This window comes from Perna viridis, chromosome 5, assembly GCF_037379345.1.
Source record: "Perna viridis isolate PV_CMFRI_1.1 ecotype Kerala chromosome 5, ASM3737934v1, whole genome shotgun sequence".
In the NCBI taxonomy this organism is placed as follows: domain Eukaryota; kingdom Metazoa; phylum Mollusca; class Bivalvia; order Mytilida; family Mytilidae; genus Perna; species Perna viridis.
In genome coordinates this window covers 33,116,185-33,137,720 of record NC_142449.1, presented here as the reverse complement: position 1 = coordinate 33,137,720, position 21,536 = coordinate 33,116,185, and the positions used below count along the sequence as shown (strand labels likewise).

Sequence of the window (21,536 nt, the reverse complement as noted above, 5' to 3'; positions counted from 1 at the left end):
TGGACTTAACAAGTTTTCGATATACTGTATTCAGGATTCTGTTCAGACACATTTCAATGTATATGTTTTGATTTAAATATTATAAATAGCACAACGACCCTTTAAGAAATAAATTCTCTTACAATAAAATGAAACTCTTTCTAGCTTAGCAACTGTAATCTGTATAGAAAACTAGTATATATTCAGTTTTAAAATTTTAAGTAGCACTCCAGCTAAGGATCATGCAAAATGTGATTCATGGGTAAAAAGGCTACATATTTTTATTTTTGATATTTCGTTTGAAATGTTATAGTAACAGACATGTGGTTTTTCATAAAACCCGTGCTCTTAGGAGATAAAAATTATATAGAATGCACTGTAGATTTCAAAATTAAGGGAGATAACTCTGTAAATGGCGCTCAAATACAATAGAATCTACTGTATTTTCAATGTCGATTATCTCCTAAGAGCAGGCAGATTCAAATGAATAAATACATTTTATAGTATAGATCCATAAAACAACTTAATTACAAAAATAACAATATGTAGCCTTTTTGGGATGTATCACATTTTTCAGATTTTGCATGATTCTTACAAAAACAGCTACTTGAAAGGTAAAACTAATGAGGCAAAAATACCTTAACAGCATATTGATAATTATAATAGCCGAAGTTTCAAAACAATTATTTTCGCAACGGCATAGAATAAAATGCGTTTTCTTTAAACTAAAAATGATAACAAGAGCATAGTTTGATTTAGAACCCAAACCTTATTTAATTTTCACATATATCAATATGATCAGACTAAATACAAGGGAATAGTTTTTTTTTTAGCTATTGACTTATACAATAAAATTATTGAAATGGAACACACCAAAGGACAATTTTCAATTTACATTATTCAGTTGTTTGTACTTTTGTTCGTTTTGCTTTGTTTTGTTTTGATTTAAAATTTGTGTGTGTTTTTTATGTTTTATTCTTAATGTGCGTATGTTTGTGTATGTGTTAATACGTACAAACGGTAGTTTATACGTTAAACCAAAAAAAAGAAATCATGGTACATCTTTTTCTGACCAAAGGTAATTTTTCTGTGCTTAAGGTATAACGACAAACTTTTCGAAACACGTGTACAGCATACCAAAATTTGAAATATAGATATAATCGGAACTTTATTATTTTGTAAGATGCGAAATAACTATGTTTGTGATGCGTGAAGGATGATCTGTTTTTTTTTTCTTCTAACTCATTAATTCATAAGCAATACGAGTAAAGGACTTTTAAGAACGTAATGCTCTATTTAACTTCGCTAACAATTTTTTTTTCATGATCGACCGTTATTTTTAAGTAAAACTCTCTCAGTATTGACTTCACTTTCGGCTGCGTGGTCTGCAAATCAATGTTTATATATATAAAGAATTTATTTTTGAACAATCTTTTTATCTAAAAAGGCCATTTCAAATCTTGTCAGTAGTAATATCAAGCTTCAGTGATTTTTCAATCAAGCTTTGTAAATGTACTTTAATTTCGGATGCGTTCATGCAGTAAGTACAAAAGTCAATTCATATGACATATATGCCAGGGATTTGTTGAAATTTGTGCTTCACATTTGATCGAGCCTTAGCCTATCTACCGTTTTTTTTGTTTTTGTTTTTGTTTTTTTTTGTTTTTTTTTGTAACAGAGAAACAAAATATTCAAGGAGATCCTTTTTTTAGATATGACTAGTATGAAAATAAAAAAAGAATATTATCAGGCTTAAACCTTATACTTAATGCTCAATTGAAACACAAACACAAACCTGCAACCGAAAAAGACTCTAGTTTATTAAAAGATTCCATTTACAAAACGTATGAGCTTTTATTTGCCTAGTATGCAGGCTATGAGTTCTATTAAGTACCTGTCTATATAAAATCCAGACAATGCCTGTAATAGAGGAGATTCATGGTGTCCTAAAACCCATCGAACAAATAATGTTTTTACGGTCTACATATGCTGTACTTTTATCTAACGATAGTCTGTATTTCGATTTGCATTATTCAGAAAACCATACATTTCCAACCAAAACAAGCAAATCAAACAAAATCAGGACGATAACACCTATAAAGTTTCAATTTCATTACTGTCTGATTTGTATAGATACTGTTCCTGATTTGTACTGATTTGTAAAAATACTGTTCCTGATTTGTATAGATACTGTTCCTGATTTGTATAAGACCATTAATGGGACTAAATGATCATTTCCCTACAGCAATTTTTCTTGTAGCACATTGTATGCTATCCCAGCTTAATTAAGCTCTCATTTTCGAACGTTTTGCTAGAAGAGTTATTTTCAGACGCCTTTTCTTTCATAATCAACTCCAAATATTGGAAAATAAAAAGAATGAAAAGTTTGTTATGTCAAAGTGTATGTCCTATTCAAGGCAAACTTATTTTGGATTTTGAAAGACAATTTAAACGACGGTAGGTGTCAATAAAGTCGTAGAAAATATTTTTATTCAAATTTTAACAGTATGTTATTTATGTGACGCCGAGTATAGGAAACAATCAAAACAGTAGTCAATAAATAACAATTGTTTGTTTTTACCCCGATATTTTCATTTTAAAAGTAAAATATTATTTTACTGATTGTTTGGTTGTTTGTTCATTTTGTCCTCGCCTCCTTTTATATGCAGCTATATTCTTCATAGTTTTCATGAGAATGAAACAGTTTGCTATTTTGCTGCTCAGAGTTTCTAATTTGCTCGATGTTTTTAACTCTTTATTGTTTTACCTATTTCATGCGATTGCTTTCGTATTTATACATTTCTTATCACATGTCATTAATATTATTTTATTTTCAGTGTAGATTAAAGCGACCAAATGGGGTTTTAATCGATAAGAATGTGTCTAGTCCATTTTTTTTTCGCCTTAACGTCATTGGTATTGTGAATGATTACTAACGTTACATGCGCAAAAGGCCAAATCCATAACAGTGAAATGTACTATAAGAAATTAAATTTTCAACCGATTCATCTTTGAAATATATTAAGGACGCAAGATATCATAAAAGTATCGAACGTAAATTGATTTATGTAAGAACGAATAGGAGTTCCCTAATTTAATAAGATTTCATAATCAAATGAATTTTTTTTTGATAATATTGTTGAAATACAAATACAAATGTTTTATTACTAACTTTGATCATGTTAAACAATTCAGAATATTAACATTTACATGGCATAACAGCTAGGTAAGTAATCTGTGCTTTGAATGCAATTAATTATATGCCTTTCCTTTATGTCTTTATCGAATGAAAAATAAATCGTGTAAAAAGCATATTCGCCGGATCACTTTCGTGCATATACCAAAAAAAACTAAACTCGCGAAAATAACTATACTTTTTGTACAAGAAATGTCTTACCTCTTCTATGTTTACCAGAAAAAAGGCCGGACCATACAATACTGCAAAACTTAAATTAATTAAAATATAAGTACACAAAAAAGGAACTCTGATTTATATACAACGACAAACAGAGATCAATTTTGTGGTATATTTAGACCACCCACTTGTATTGTAATCATGCTACATTGTTTATGAAAAAGTAACAACGCTGAAGTTAAATTTAATCAATTTTATCAAAATTTACATACATGTTAATATGAAATAAATGCATTGGGTAGGTCATATACTTGTAACATACAATCATAATAAAAAAATGTAGTTTCGTGTAGGATATGATTCAGATGTTTTTACATTAATTTATGGGTGTATATTGGACTCATTTTCTCTCACGTAAGGTTCGTTTCACACGAAGTTGGAAAGTGTACTATTTCTGATTGGTTATTTGGCATTCCACTACATTGCACTGCAGATATAAGCCATAACTGTACCTGGCCTAAACAGACAGCATCATCCCGGGCAATCAGCAACTATGTCGAAATTACTTCAGACCCTTTTCTTCGCACTTTTGTTATCATCAGCTGTAGGTAAGTGAATTAACTTTTATGTTATTATCCTGTATAGATATTCTTTTCTTTTTCTTTTTGACTGTTTGTTAAAGCCATTGTTTCGATGCACGTCATTATTTACAGAGATAAATTGATAATGCAAGAACCTTGTCATATGTAGTCTATGACAAACACTTAGGTTTCAAAGTCTATTGAGTGTGATTTCAGCTTCAATTATATTGTTTAATATACATTTAATTTATTCATGTACTACATATATTTAAGAACTGAACTTTTTAATTTTGTGTGTTTGTTTGTTTGTTTTTGGTTCATATATTTTCCTGTTTATGTTTACTTTATAACCAAATGTATGACCATTTGTATTATCATTTTTACACATATGAAACTTTAGCAAATGAAGTAAGCAAATGATTGTTTTTATACAGTACCTGAACCGATCTGTGCAACAAAAATTGCGATCGTCATCTATCACCGATCAGTTTTTGGTCAGCCATCAATCCGTCAAACCGATCCACCAAACCGCTGATCGCATCACGTGACGACAGCGAAGTCAATGTAGTTTACGGTTTTTGTTGTTTTCTTTGTAAATTTTATACATATTTACACAATGTAATAGATTTAAACATCAATTAATACTATTATTTCACATTTCTTTATTTTAAAACTTCATTTTACATAACAAAACTGCGATCAGATCGGTCATCGGTCATCGATCTGTCTTTTAAAAGAACATCAAACTGATGACTGGTATATCTTTTCGGCAGATAGCGGTCGAATCTAGATACAAAGCCTGCATAAATAACTATTGTTCCAAATTTATTTTTTAAAGTATTTGGAAAGCCGAAAGATAAACATAAAGATAAACATAGTCATGGTGGTGGACATACAGGATCTTCATCGACTTCAAACGAAAACGACGGAATCGGACGTGGTAAGTTCCGATACAGTAAATTCGTAACCAAGATTGTACCCTTAAATACACCATTCACTCAAAGAGAGAAAAACTTTTAAAAATGAATACAGAATGTGTATTTTAAATTTCTATGCCAGCGACACTTTCCTGGTCCATGCTCCCAGTTTTTGGTGGAGTCCGAGTTGCTCATTTGCTTTTGTTGCTTTGTATGTATGATTTTAGTTACTTTGTGTTCTTTGTTGTGTATGTCTGTTTTCCATGTCTGGTCTTTGTCCCTGGATTGCATTCTCTTTTGATAACTGCTATAACCTTGCTTCCCTTGATTACTCTTTCACATAGTGAGTAAAATCTGGTCAGGGTAAAGTTCGGTGGGTTGTTATCCTGAAAGCCGTGAAATCTAACTGAAGATAATTAGTTCCATCTTTGTATACAGAACTTTTATATCGGCCAATCAAATTGTGATGACGACCATGATCATTTGTAGCGATAACAGGAAGAGAGACCGAGTATATCACTTTCTTAAGTGTCAGTCTCTGTAAGAATAAGGCAGTGGATGAAACATGGTATTAAAACCCGTCATTTTGTAATTTGACTATTTGCACAAACAGATTCAAGGAAAATATTTTTCATATCATGTTCGTGCATTGAGTTTTAATTGCATTGAAATACACTGAAATGACCATTTTAAGAGCAGATAACTCTGTCAGAAACATCATTTTTCTAACATTCTATTGAAAAATTTATGAGCAATGCCAGTGATGCAGAGATCAAATAATGGTCTTTCGAAACAGGGAAAGCATCCTTGGATGATATTACATTGTCAGATCGATGGGTTTTTTGACATGCATTCTTCTGATTTTTCCCATTTTGCCTAATTCTTACAAACACTTACACTAAAAGCTTAGTGGATAGTATTCCAGCTATACAAAAGAAAATCATTGTACAAATCACATTCACGACACTGACAAATCAATTGTGAATTACTGGTACATGCTGCTAAGGAAGGTGACGTTTACCATTGGTAGTCAAAGTCACAATTTTTGTAATTTGTTATATATTTATAGGTGAATGTTTAGGTTTTAAATTGACGAAGTGTATCAGTTGTCTCGTTTATTCAAAGTTCCTTTTTGTAGATCAAATTTTTAAAAAAAAATCTGCAAGAACAATATCCACTTTCGCTTTGCATTATATGCTAATGTTTGAAACATTTCGAGGGTTTTGAATCTGGTATGCCTATAATGCCACTAAGCACATTAAGTCCTTATTTTCAACAAATCACATTTTTAGTCTTTAAAATTGAAAGAAATCTCTCAAAATAACCTAACCCTATCACGCATGATACTACCAAGTGTTCTGTCGAATATCATTTTAAATTAGTCAGGGGAGCTGGATGTATCTCTCTGTCTTTTATGTTTTACAGATTGTCATATAAGAAGAAGCTCTTCATAAAATAAATGTAATTATATAAGATTCTGTTCAAACTCAACTGAGAAATATACTTATTACTCTCAATATATCAACAACCTAATTTGAGCGAATCGATTTACATGTAGCAGAAATACTTTTATCTCGGAAACCATTGCGATGTTTTTATTATTGCAAAAAATGCGACTCACCTTAAATCGCAATAACAAAATTTTGCATTTAGAATCTATTAACATTACTGACGTGGGATTTTTTCCTCTAAAAATCGCGATAATTATAATGGCACTTTTTACTAAAATTAACAAAAAACGCTATTATTAATGCTCGCAAAAAATGTCGAATTTGCAATACATAGATTTGAATTAAAAAAAAACACTTTTGGCAGCACCTAATATTGACGTCATCTTAAGAGTATATTTTTTTATTTCCAAAATGATATAAAGTATGCATTATGTGGAGCTTGTATTTTTCTATTTATTGACAAATACAGGTAATACAATGGGGAAAATTTCATTTTTGTAATGCATGTCTGTCAGTTTTTATTGATATTCTTCACGAATGATACGGACAACACTATTAAGGTCTGACTATACTTGTGTATTCAAAATTAGAATTTGTAACCATTGTAACCACTTTAAAATATTTGTTTATCAGTGATTCTTATTTCAATTTCCTCTCTTGAAAAAAATACAAAATCAATCACGTGATGTTTTATATATAGTCAAGAAGTTCAGTACTTACAGTTGGACGTGAAAAATAAAGACTGCAAAAATTAATTACCCCTATACATATAGGTAATCGCAAATTTGACACCCAAGAAGAAAAAAAAAACACTTCACGGTATAAAAATGTAAATACGTGTCAGGGCCTCGTGATAAAATTAGGCGTTTAATATATTTCGTTGCTGCTTTTTTTTCTTCGATTCAATTTGTTAAAAACTGCTGGGCAGCGGTAAAGCAAACTTATGTCTCTATCGATATAAATAAGAACAGAAAGTACATCATAAACAAATCTAATATCCATTTCAGAAGTCTTTTTTGTAGATTTGAATGAGTCGAAACTTACCAAAACGCTTTTATAGAGTTCATTTATAAAACAGATGGGTTTCTGTTTCATTTGTGTTATCGCGTGGGTGTTTAAAGTGCTGTGTTTATTATCAAACTAAATAATTTGTCAACTTTTACAGTGTTTCTTTCTTCTCTGTTGAGATAGAAACTGCACCGTAAATATACGCATGCGTAAAGTATATTGATGTCTAGACAGTACCTAGGCCTAATAAATGTGTAAACCACCAAAACAACTAATATATAGTGGAATATGTCTAACTAAACCACGTATAATCCGTAAACTTGTCTAAATTAGACACTTTCAAAGGTGCTTTGATACTATAGTTGAAATTTATTTTGAACATTTGGAAACCGAACGCCTGTCTAAACTGAACAAATTAGAATTTCCAAAAGGGAACAGTTTTGACAGGTTTCACAGTAGAAAGTCATTTGTTTTTTTTTCTGCTGTTTATGAACATATTTTAAGTGTATCTTAAATTGCGTACAAGTAGGTGCATATTATACTATTCAAGCTTTCTAGTACTAAACATGTGCAATTTTTTTGTAAAAATATATTCTGATATATGTCATGCTTTGTCTATTTAAACAATTTTTGTAACATTTTTTAGTCTATGAAGAAATAACCATGATGTGGTTTACATGAAATAACTTGCGATGCGTATTATTTTCAAGTGTGCACAATATTAGGTAATTTTAAATAGGTCGTAATTATTCTTTCAAATCATTCCTAATAATGTAATATATTTCATCATTTGACCAGGTTATCAATAAACATCGTTTTATGACGTTACAACTACGTGGAAAAATAACGCTGAAAAAAGAAAAAAACAGTGTCAAACAATCAGAAGAAGAGACATAACATTTAAAATTGAATTAGTTCTGAATAAACATGAATGTACTTTCTTTCAAAACATTGTAAGAACTGTCTAATTTGTGGTTTTTGTCGTTCATACTCGTACGGTGACAAAATACTAAAAACGCAAGTGTTTTTAAGACTGAAAACTGGTTGCTAGTACAAAATTGTAATGTTGTGGGTAACAGGGGAAAATGTTTAAAAGACTCCATTATTTTGTTAATTCGAAAAATCGGGAGAATCAGGATTCGAACAATTATTAAAAAAATACAATAATCACGGGATAAACATTAAAGACTAGACATGAAAACAGACATACACAGCAAAGAACATAAAGTAACTAAAATCATACATACAAAGTAACAAAAGCAATTGAGCAACTCGGACTCCACTAAAAACTGGGAGCATGGACCAGGTGCAACTGTAGGGTAAGCGTCCTCTACTTTTCTCGAAACACCAATTATTAACTGGCTTTAAAAGTATGTGATGACTATTAATAAAACATTTTTTACCACAAGTCTATATAATGGTGACGTACACTGTGAAACTGGAATGTTGAGATTGGCTTTTCTAAACAGAGTGTAATGAAGTGAATGGTTTATAGTAGAGTGTAGTGAGAATTTGATGAAGTCAAAGAAGTTTTTGTATGAAATAAAGAAAACCACTCACCGAAACAGCATTTACTGTTTAGATGCAAAAGTCATGCTCCTTGTTCGTTATGGATTGTTGTCGAACCAATTCATCACATTTACGTTGTTGTTGTACTGGCTGAAACGATTTCTATGCATTCACAAGGTATTGCAGTACTAGTCATCGTATCCAGTATTAATCTCTTTCCTTACGGTTGTATTTAGTCGGGGTAGAACTGTTCGTTGAATCGTATATCTTATCAAGAACGCGGACTTGCATTGAAGGATAGAATGGTCTTGTTGATTAAAATGTTGACTACTACGGAAAGTTTGTCGGTGTTAAGTCTCGAACGATTGCACATTCGTTTTTTTATCTTTCTTGTTTCTTGTTTCGCCGACAACACACAAACTTCAAAGACTATCTTAAAAGCTTCCTTTGGACTATTTTGTGTGGTTTTGTCAGAAGTTGGATGTAAAATATTTTAAACACCAAGTATTTTTCAATGTCATTACGATATAATATTAATTGACAATCGTATAGGCAGCCAACTTGTGAAGGAGACTATCAACAAGAGAAAATACAAAGCTGCACTCGCTTCGTCCCGCACTGAGATCACTTGATAAAAAATTTGTACTGCAGTTCAAAGAAATAAAATGTCTATAGATCGAATAAAAAATGTATTTAACAAATACGCCCCACTTGTTTTTGTGTTCTTATAGTGGTCACTTGTTAGAGGACATTGCTCCGTGAAATATAATTCTCGTTCATAATGTAGAACAAAAAACAGTGAAACCTGTTCGAAGGATAAATGTATGTACACAAAATATAACACAGCTACATTCGGCGTCTATGGTACTTTGGAAAAATAGATACCGTTTTGTTACATATATTTTAAACGTTTAAAAACAAACTATGTTGTTGAATTTGATATAGAAAAAAAAATGTTTTTATTTCTTTAACATTTTAGAAGACTTGAAATGTGACTATGATGGCTCTGTAACATTGTCTTGTGAAGAAGGTTACGTCATTGAGTTATCAAACACACAATTAAGTAAAGGTCGGTGGAGATGTTACGATGAAAAATTAGATGAAAGAATCAAAACGAAATGCGATGGAAAAACAGAGTGCACTTTGAGTTGCAGCGATGACGATTTGTATAATGACCTCGACTGCCCTAATTATATTGAAAGCGCAAAACCAAAATTGAAAGGTTCTTATATGTGCAGACCAGGTATGTAAAGCCTTTTAAAAAATATCTAAAAAGGGTAACTCTTCATATTCCTAACTCCACATTCTAAATTCCTATTCGGTAGTTATATATTTTTTTAAACACGTTCTCCTCTCATTAGATTGTGGGCTATATTGCAATCACCTTGTCCAACCATCAGTCTATCTTTTACAATTTTCTCAAACATATTTGTCGGTTTCTATTTGATACATTGCTTTACGCGATCATTACTACCATTTTTCTCCTCCTCGTTTGAGTTGATGGTAATTTTTTATCACGACGTAGCTTGCAACATCTTGTTTTTTACAGATCCATGTAGTAATCACTACTGTGCTAATGGCGGCAGTTGTCTAGCTGTAGGTCTCATACCAACCTGTGAATGTCTTGGTGACTGGAAAGGTGAACGCTGTGATGGTAAGAATACTTTGAAATCAGCATGTTCTAGACTGATTAAAAGTCAGCATGCTTGCAGGTATTGTCTCCACTATACAGTGACAGATCAATAAATTTGCAATGGGGGTTCGATTCAGAAATGTACAAAATGGTTCGAGGTCAAGGCAATTTGAGTCCAGCTTTCTTATTTGCTTTCGTTTCTATGTGCATGTTACCTCATGCTATTGGTTGTTGTAGGTGTGTCTTTTACATTATCTATTTTTGTTATGTTTTTTTTTGTTTTGTTTACTCGCTAACTCTGGCTTATATTCGTTTTAATTAACGTACGAATCCTGGTTCCCACTAACAGAATTTTACAATAAAATTGGGGTTTTCGTAGCTTCGATCCCTCTTTCCCATTTGCGACTGCCGATACTATTTTAAGCATACACAATTTATTTCAGCTTCAACAAATATGTTTTTTGGATTAAAAAGTGTATTTACTGATGTGTTGCATGCGTCTGAAATATTTATAAATGGCATGATGTGACTTCTGAGTATAACCCGGTTCACTTCAATCTTTTTTGCCGATTAAATTACAAGTTTAAGGTTTGCTGTATTTCACCCGGCTACGTTTTTCAAATATTCTAGGTTTGAACATATTTTTCTTTCGAGTGCCAAAAAATTCTTCAAAAAATGAGCAAAGCCTTCACCGTTATCCTAATTTCATTTAGATAAGAAGTTAAGTAATCCATGATTATAACAAATTCATTATCAGCAACTCTCTATAAGGACCTAAATGAGTGTTCTGGGCTATACCACACATTTTCGTAGAACTTGGCAGCAGAAAATTTTAGAAAGTCTAAAAAAAACATACATTTGAGACAGATCTAATTGTTTTATGATAAATGTGAAACCTCTCTAAACCAAACTTATTTCGAACTGTAATATTTTATCGGTTCAAAATATAGTTAAGTTGATGTAAATTGATTTAAATATCGACCGGTTTAGACGGATACTCAGATTATTCAGGGTTAGACTGGTTTCACTGATTTCTGCTGCGTTTTTTGAAACCTTAGGCTACAACACATGTAATATACTTACACGTTAATTATACTTACGTTGTATCTCAATTATTTGATCTTTTTTATTTTGATTAATTGTCATTTTTTTGTGCGGAAATCATCAGAAAAAAATATATCAATTTTTACCATTTTATTTTTTGTTTCGTTTCAGTCAGCCCATGTGAAGGCTTTGACGGATGTGAACCTGGGGAAAGCTGTCGTGTAGATACAGATGATGGGACTCCCAAATGCTGTCCCGGTGAAGGTATAGACAAATTAACTTTTAACAGCTTAAGTTTGATACATCAATGATTCAACATTGATTGAACATCTAATTGACCCATAAGCATACACATGTCTGCGAAAATATATGTTTATCATGTTTTTCATCTGTTTAGGAGCAACATGGAAAGTATATGTTTTCATATGTTTTTGACTAATGAATTAATTCGTGACAAACAGTTAAATACTAATCATATGTTATTTATATTTTTTTTCAATATAATTTCATATGTAAAAAGCATATTTCAAAAGGACAACATTACACATTTACCATACTGGTCCTAAACATGTTTCCATATTTTTTTTAAAACATATGAAAACATACATTGCTATTGTTCCTGTGTATACAAAGTCATACCCATCTGCGGTAACTAAATTTCTTCAATCGTTTGTCCCAAGGTTTGTTACTTCAAATCTTCCCAAAATGCTTCGATATTGTTTTTAAAAATATATTTGGTGAAACACATCGATTCGTGAAATATGAAATGATAATACAAGTACTGTATATTCGCTAAACCGCTGTTTCAAAAATAGCACTTGAATACCAATAAAAATACCCCATAACGAAAGACAAATTTCCTTCTGTCGGTTTCAGTGAACCCATGTGAATCGATTACTTGTGGAAATGGTGGATCATGTTTGCTTGACTGGTCAGATTGGTCTGGCAAATGTTGTTGCACAGACGGATACCGGGGGATAAATTGTGAGATTAAAAGTAAGATCAACCCTAAACTTTTAATTTTGTAACTATGTTTATATGAGTACAAAAGAAATACTGTGGTCTACCATACAAATCTATACATTTTTTTGCATTTGTAATTCACATAGTTAATTCAAGATTTGGAATATATCCATTGACTTGAAAATTTTGTTCATTTCAGTTGATGCGTGCACCGATAATCCATGTAAGAACGATGGGGTTTGTACGGTCGACACGAATGGCGAAGCCAAGTGTTCCTGTGAGGGCGATTTTGCCGGACCAACTTGTGATGGTAAGTAAAGTGTATATTGCAGGAGAAGATGTCATTCACTCTATTATCAAATTTACCCAGAACTCTCAAAAGTATATGAAAGCAAACATTGATTATCATCTTTGTTAATTTCATCTGTTTCCCCTGATATTATCATTCTTGAAAATCCGTCAGTCACAGACAAATGACAAGAAAGATACAGCAAATTAAATACACACAGAGAGACGAAAAGCTCAAACCTTATCACAAAATTGGGAGTAAACTCAGATGCTCTTGAAGGGTGGGCAGTTCTTGTTTCTTGCAGGACGCCCGTCGAGTTGGTTGATGAAGGTCCTGTCTCATAAAAAGGACAAAAAGCTTCGACAAATGTAGTTTATAAGTAATACTATGTAAGCTAATATGTAAAAAAGACACAAAAAATGGGGTCAACGGATGCTGATTAACAATGAATTAAGTTGTCGGAATTAGTTTATTTAAAAGTCGAGTGCAGGAAGGGTCGTACTGTTCAGTTTTTAGTAAAGTATACATGGTTTAACTTTCGACGGGAGCTTACTGTTGCGTATCTAAGCGGACTGTATTAAAACACCAGAACGTGTTAAAGCACTTAATGGACAACCTAGTCAAAAAGGCTTACGATTTTTTTTTTTTTTTTTGTATACATATTCCCTCAATATCGGAAAATTTTACACCCGCAAAACTCACCCTCCATACAGTAAAAATTTGCTTTCATTTTGTCTTTACCCCAATTTTTTTAATTGTTCAAATAATTAATCAAATATTTTCGACTTTGTTTGTCGTAATGAGCAACGTTCATAACAAACAAATTTAATATTGAAATTCAAAGAGATTATATTTAAAACTTAAAATTATATTTACAAAGTAAAAACAAAAGCATCAATATTTTTATAGTCGATTGTACTGAAGCAGTAATCTGTCCTGCTGATACGATAACCATCTCTGGTTATTGTTATCACATATCTACAGATACAGCAGAATCCTGGCTGGCTGCCAAGGTTAGTAGACCAAATCATAATTTAGACAACAAAGCCGAAAAGTCTTGACATAATTCTGATATATAGGGAAGTGGCTTAGATAATAGAATTCTTTGACAAACATCTCCACTGGTTCGAGCCAAAATACAAAGAAAATAATGAAAATAAAATGTCAGTATACTGTCTACTTGTTTCCAGTAGTGACCCATCCAAATAATTTGTTTGAAGACTACAAATCAAATAGCAGTAAACAGCCAAAAGTACCACAGACTTTGGTCATTTGGTTTGAGAAATATGGTTACTATATGCATCAAGTACATTATGATAATTTACATATGATTACTGCATGATTATCATGATAATCATATGTTTACACCAACATGTGATACCATGTCTTTACAAGAAAAAAAAACATGTGATAACCATATGACTACTATTTGTAAACGATAATCATATGTAAATGATCATATGATTATGACATATGATAACATATGTGTAAGATGCAGGAGCAGCCAATCTATTTATTGTATTGTAGTTCGTCCGGCTTGTCTCTGTATGACTGTATTGTTTAGTTTCACTATGATACGTGTGACATGATATTTATCTTATTTTGGTTTCCATGATTAGTTATCGTATTTATTCTTTACATTTTTCAGGAAGAAAACGATCATATTGTTAACCTTGATAATATAATTCTCAAAGTTACGTTTTTTGCAAATACTGAAATTGTATTTCTTTTAAATAAATATTTTTTTGACGGCTCAAATATCAATTTGGTAATGAAATACTAGTTTACCTTTTACATTCAATGAAACCTAAATAACAGGAAATCTATGTAAACCAGAAATCTTATGAATTAGTTTCAAAACGTATTGAATATGTATAAACATAAAACATACCTTAACCGAACGAAACATTTAGTCCAAAAGTGGTCTGGTTTAGTCAAATATACAGGAAAAAAAAGACGCACACTGCAAAAGAAAGTAGTGAAAATACTTTGCTTTTTTTTAATTTAAAGGCTGTATGTGAAAGTAAAGGACTGACATTATGGGAACCAAATCATGATAATGAGAAAAATGCTGTCGCTGCGCAACTTGGTAAGAGTATCATAAATGTTTGGTAATGTTGTCTTTAGAAATTGGTAAAATTATCAGTATGATTTGGTAAAATTATCATTACTATTTGATAAGTTTATCACAGTTACTGATCATATAACCAGTCTTCGTTTTTCATTTGGTTGTATGCTTTTGAAAAAAAAATTATATGTTGTACATGAAATTTGCACATTGGAAGAGTTATCGTTCTTGATTTGGCTTGATTTGATTGAAATTAGTAGGTGATGAATGTATGATATTCTTAAAAGTGCAGATCTGAATGCAGACAAAGATTGCTGTTATATGAAAGTTAAGCATATGTAGACTGAAAAAAAACATCGTTTGTTTCGCTGGTTTTTCTTCACCACGAATCAGGTTACCATGGGCAGTGTCTGAATTTTATGTGGACTGTTACTTATAATTTGTTTATATCAATTTAAAGGTACGTTGAACCTGGGTAATCGGAATACATGTTTAGGCTGAATCAATTTACAGGGGTTTGGCTGAGACAGATTTCACTTTATTGTATGAATCTAAGTAGGATAGAAATCTATTTGTTTTCAATATTTTTGTCATATCTTCTGCGCTTATGATTGACCATTGTCAGATGAAATGTTTTAGGGTAGTAAAATGGACTATTAACAGGGAAATATAAATTATATTTTTATCATTTAATATGTATTTCAATTTAATCTTGATAGAAAGTTTAAATCCATTCGTCAACAAATCTCATCCATCTCAATTATGTTTGTATTTTTTTATCTTCATATAATAATAGGATAATTAATTGGAAAGAGTGAATAACCAAAATATAATCACGAGTGCCGAAGAACGCTTCTATGCGTACTTGGCACGATTGATCATATTTTAGTTATTCCAATAACCAATTGATTATCCTATGTATTATATAGATTTCCTCCATTATTCACGGCTAATCTCAATATGAAATTTATGTTTTGTGAACGGCGGATCTATATTCGCGTTGCGAAGTTTTGGCGGGAGAAAGTGCGATAGTGAAATTATCGAATTTATTTCACACTGTCAGTTATCGATTTTTTTTACAATGAGAACATTCGGTAAATCACTGCTATCTATATAATAACTCAAGCATTCTATCCTTAAACACTGATACTAATCTTATTATTTGTGTTCAATACTTTTTGTAACACAGTTTGTTTAGGAATCCGATAACACAATTGAATTCTAAATATTGAAAGTTTTTTATTCAGAAAACGAAAAATACTGGACTGGCGCAACTGACATGCAGGTAGAAGGAACAACAATATTTACTGGATCCGGAAATCCGATCTTTATAGATATTAACGGTAAAATTAGTTTAACATAATGAAATGAACTGCTACAAATATTGACTTGTATTAAAAGTGTTTGGTATCAAGGACATAGGCGTTTACAAGGCTCATGACCAGACGCACCCAAGGTTGGCGGTTTCCTTTTGTTCTTTTTTGTCAGGCAGAACAAAACTGCAAATTAATTTAATGCAACGACAAAAAATAAAAAAAACAATAATCTTTGACAGTTAAATTGTATATTTGCAGTGTTATGACCACAATAATTACTAATTATGTAGTTATAACACCGTCATTTTAAAAAATGTAGACACGTTTTCTTTAATTATCACAGGTTCCAATACTGCTCAAAAGGACTGCGTTGAACTAATCAAGTCTGGTAGCGGCAATGTCTTTGAGTACCGTGATTGCACTACAGTTAGAAGATATGTTTGTGAACAGCTAGTGAGTATTTTTGTGAAAAAAATGAAATTATTAGTATCACAAACATTTTTTTCATCATTAATATTTTTTTCTATTCAAATAGAAGTACTGTTGTTGTTTTTCATAAAAGTCGTTAAGTTAGTCGTAGGTTATGGCGTCATAAAATATCAAAGTACTGTGACGCCATAACTTACGACTAATTTTAATCTTACGGAAAGGGCTGCAGGAACCGTGTGAGTCATTAAATGTATTTTTAAAATATGCATGACTTGACGTTTGTACAAGAGGTTTTAAGAAATATACCATTAAAGTTTTAAATTCCTTGTTGGCTAACTTTGCCAAATGCCATAGGAACTATTGCCAGAACTTGGCGTCCGTTGTTGTCGTCGTTAAAAATGAGAAAAAAACCTTTTTCCTCCGACACTACCTGATTATTTGGAACAAAACTTGGTATGAATGTTCCATGGGGTATTCGGCATAGAACTGACGTGAAGATTTTTTATCCGTTGAAAAGTATGGCCGCCGTTGCTAAAAAAGAGGTCATGGCGGAAAGATAGTAGTTTTTCTCATATATTTTCAAAACCGTTAGGTTTTGAGTTGTTGTCCTTTTTGATGTTTTATCCCTATTTGATCAGTGGAAAAACATGGCCACTGTAACTAAAAAGAACAAAGGGTTCAATCAGAACTTTTCCCCATATATCTCCAAAACCGTTAGTTTTAGCCGAATTCTTTTATTGGCTAAATAATCCTTATTATAAGACCTACAGAAGTTTGCGATGATCAAAGTTTTCAGACGACTCCCTTAAAAGGTAGTAAAAAAATGATGTTTTAGCAGTTTTCAGCCAAAAACTATAGATAAAAACTTTCAGTGTATGAAATGATCCTTATGATAAGTCCTTCCAGTCTTACTGAGCCAAAATTGACGGACAACTCCTCTTTAGAGTTATTCCCCTTGAAAGGCAATAATGTAACGAGGCGAGCGATTTCAGGCTCTTTGGAGCCTCTTAATGGGATAGCAGAACAATTTTTTTTAAATTAACACGTGTTTAGATACTGACTTGTAAACCACAATTTCCGAATGATTAAAATAAAACTTGGGGAAAAATCATCGCAAGACAATAACACCTGTTATTTGTATCTAATGTCTTCTTTCACTTTGGTGGGAGACTTGTTTTTTTCCCTGTCAGTCTGTTTGTCCGTGATAATTGTTTTAGTGCAACTCATCAAAAACTGCTTCACCGAACTTCATTTGACTTTGTAGGTTATAAGGGCATGATATGCCGGTGTGAACAATTGCAGAAATTAACGATTCATTTAATGTTGTGCGAGCTATTTCCCCTTGAACTTTTGAACCGGAGAGGAATACCTTTTTACAGGCACAATAAACTTTAATTTCCACAGTCTTACATAATTTATAGGAATTTTACAAAATAACAATCAAAGTGGTCACAAGATACCTTTGCCCTCCTTTCTTACAGAATCAAACTGATTGTCCAGTTTCATATGCAATATGCATTTTGACCAATTTAAATCAACCCGATATAAGTAGTTGAAAAATGAAGCACAAAAAATAGAAATTTATTAAATAACAACTGCGGACAAAATCCACTTTCACTATGTGATCGTTCATTTAATTTACACTCGATAATCCTTTATTGAATTTGAACTGAGTGACAATTTAATTTGTTTTATTTAGAAGCGTGTATCAAATAAAAGGAGAAGTGCAATATTTATACTTTGCTTTACTTTAACAGAATCCATGTGACGGTCCACCTACACGCTGAAGAATTTAGTAGTAAGCTGATCATCATCCACATTCTCTGCGCAACAGTTTTTGTTAATACTATTCTTTTAAAGTGTTTGAATCTGTAAGAATCATGCAAAATTGAAAATCAATTATCCATCGTTAGAAAAAACACACAAATTTGACAATGCGGGGATATAGTTTTGGTCTATAGGAGGCAATTTGACAGTTTGTTCGTCTTAGAAGTGTCAGAGAATGCAGAAAAGTGAATTAAAACTTACAATTGTGATTGGGATTGTCTTCCTTTGATAATGAAAGTGCAATCCATTTTTATCATTTCTACTTCCAATTACTGAAACTTAGAATCGAAATGAAAAGAACTGCAAATTCTGGATTTTAGATAACATTCAAAATTAAGATTTCATGTAAAGACGTGTGTGTGTTTTTCACACCATGGTTCACCAGCTACCTGATTCTTTCAGAAACAGCACTTATCTTCATTATATTACAGATTGAAGTAATTGTATATAAGTGTAGACATTTGCTTTGAGTCATCTATCCAGCTCAACTTTGTAACTTTTTTTTCTCACAAATGAACATTAGTGATTCCCGAAGATCAATTTCTTAACATTAATTGTCTGGAGTAAATCACAACTTCCCATTCTATGTATATTTGGGCCTGGAAATCGGGTTAAAAAATAGGAGATAAGGATTCTGAATGCGGAAAGTGAGGAAATCTTTTATTGTTATATTAAAAACAAAAGTTAATTTTTTGAATATAAAAAAAATATGTATAATTTAGTTTAGCAATGTAATAATACGACACACAAGAAAATGCAATGGTGATTTATGTGGAGTGGGGATAAGAAAATGAGAAAAGTGTGTTATAGCGGTTAAAGACTAACATGGTATATTGAATAATCTAGATTATGTAAGATAATTTAGTCATCGAAAATTTCCGATTTGGCCAGTCGATCAATAAAACGATAACAACATTCAAGAGTTTATACTGATTACACATTTTATTATAATATAATATATTTATCATATAAAAGCTAAATTTATTTTAATTCGTTTGATTATTACCATTATTTTATGAGCTCTTCTTAGTTATCAGTATTCTATGTAATGTAAGTCTCCTGTTTATGAGGCAAAGTGTCTTCTGTATCACATTAACCTAATGCCAATAACCTTAATAAATTACTTTCTTTTCTGTAAGAACGTATTACATTTAGTGTCATGAATAAAATGTTTCTTTCAAAGCGTCATTTAGCATTGATGTGGTGGCTCTTAAACTTGTCAAGAAGTCATTGACAGGATGTTCAATTTTTAGATGTGTCCACTGAAAATTTCAAATGATTTTTGAAATAAATCAGTAACAAAATACCAAAACGTCAAACAAGGGTCAATTCAGATACGTCACAATCCACGTACATGGGCTGAACGTAAAAGCGTAAAAATCAAAAACAAAGACGATAAGAATAAAAAAAAAATACATATAAAAATGAAGATAAGGAAACAAGACAGCACGCAAAAGCTTAAAGCACTAACAATATGATCTCCTTCAGAAAAATAAAAGTGGCATTAGGTGCTCCGGAAGGGTAAGATTGTCCTTCGTCGCAAGCGACACTTATCACATCTAAGTACTTTATATTCCAGTAATAGTCCAGCTCTCAAAAATGGCACTCAATTAAAAAGGAAATATATATTGTTCAGCAGTTGAAGCAGTATGCAAACGATAATCCCTGTGTAATGTTATTTTGAAACACTTATGCCCCCACTCTCCCCATGTAAATGACCATATAACGCAATTAAGATATGACCTATTTTTTAAACTAATATCTATAATATTTATGTCCCAAAAGTTTTATAGAACTGATGTGGGGATCGTTGATCCGTCGAAAACATTCCCGCCGTTCATAAATCTAAAACTTAGGGGTCAGACAGCCGTTTTTTTTTTGTTTTTTTTTGGGGGGGGGCATATATCTCCAAAACTGTTAGGTTAGATTTCTGATATGGAATTAATGTGTTTAGCATTAATTGGAACCAAATTTGATATGAACGTTCTTTAGGGTATTTTTTCAATAGGAATATTGTAGACATTTTTGATCCGTGGAAAAACATAGTTGCTGTAACTACAATAGAACAAAGGGGTCAGTTAGAATGTTTTTCTCTATATCTTCAAAACCGTTAGTTTTAGCAAAATTCTTTCAGTTGCTGAAATGATCTTTATTATAAGGCCAACAAAAGTCTCAAAGGGATCAAAAGTCTGACGACCCCATGTAAGAGTTATTGCCATTGAAAGGTGAAAAATGACGGGGTTGTTTTTAGAGTTTTCAGCAAAGATCTCGAAATTAATGATAGATAAAATGAAACTTTCAGTTGATGTAGTAATCCTAATGATAAGGCCTACAAAGGTTTGTAGGGATCAAAGTTTTCGGACGACTCTTTGTTAGAGTTATTGCCCTTGAAAGAAAAAAAAAACACTTAATAAAACTAGATAAACCTTTCACATATTTTTTTTTTGACATGATGCCATTGTGCATTTTCTATTATTGTCATTCATCTGAATTTCTTAAATGGCTTATGTATCTCCTATATATATTTTTTGGGGGGGAGGGGTCGGGTTGTATCGGCAAGTGGGTTTTGTTCACAATTCTCTTAGTCAAAAATTAAATGATCACATTGAGTTCTGGTCCAACACATGTCCACGTTGTCAGATCCCTATCCTAGCCAAAAGGTGTCATCATCTTTCAGGCTGTAATAAAGGGCTTTTTTACCACATGATCCTTTCTAATTTGCGAAGAAAGTCCATTTTAGCTAAATGGTTTCAAATCACGCTGTCGGTGGAAAGGTTCTACAGCGGTTGTGTTAACTGTTAACTTGTACACGCATGTGTTTTCTTCGACGTTAGACGAAACTTACAGGTAGAAACCCACTTTCTTTCTTATGCATATTATCAATAGTTTAACACGCCGAACATGTTAAACTTAATGTACCTAACAATAAACATATCCATTTATCCATTTTTAATTTTCGCTATTTTCGCGATGGTCAGAAAACCGCCAAAAATTGTACCCACGAAATTATTTTTAACACTATAGAACGCCAAACCTTTTTTCTGAAATTGCGAAAATTGATACCCGCAAATACGTTCGCTTGACATAATCTGCGAAAATTAGCAACCGCGAAAATTATTACGTTTACAGTATTCAACAGAGGACCTAGAACAACAAACTACGTAGAG

At 31.9% G+C, this 21,536-nt stretch overlaps 1 protein-coding gene across 1 annotated transcript; it reads left to right on the top strand.

The window, feature by feature from the left end:
- Positions 1-3,725: 3,725 nt before the first annotated feature.
- Positions 3,726-19,551, top strand: LOC148617147 (uncharacterized). Its single transcript, XM_088584495.1, has 12 exons — positions 3,726-3,942; positions 4,754-4,855; positions 9,780-10,043; positions 10,350-10,454; positions 11,649-11,741; positions 12,354-12,473; positions 12,640-12,750; positions 13,639-13,742; positions 14,740-14,818; positions 16,045-16,140; positions 16,457-16,566; positions 18,300-19,551. Exons 1-12 carry the CDS (start codon positions 3,888-3,890, stop codon positions 18,327-18,329), a joined length of 1,269 nt encoding a protein of 422 aa, XP_088440621.1. The 5' UTR covers positions 3,726-3,887; the 3' UTR covers positions 18,330-19,551.
- Positions 19,552-21,536: the final 1,985 nt, after the last annotated feature.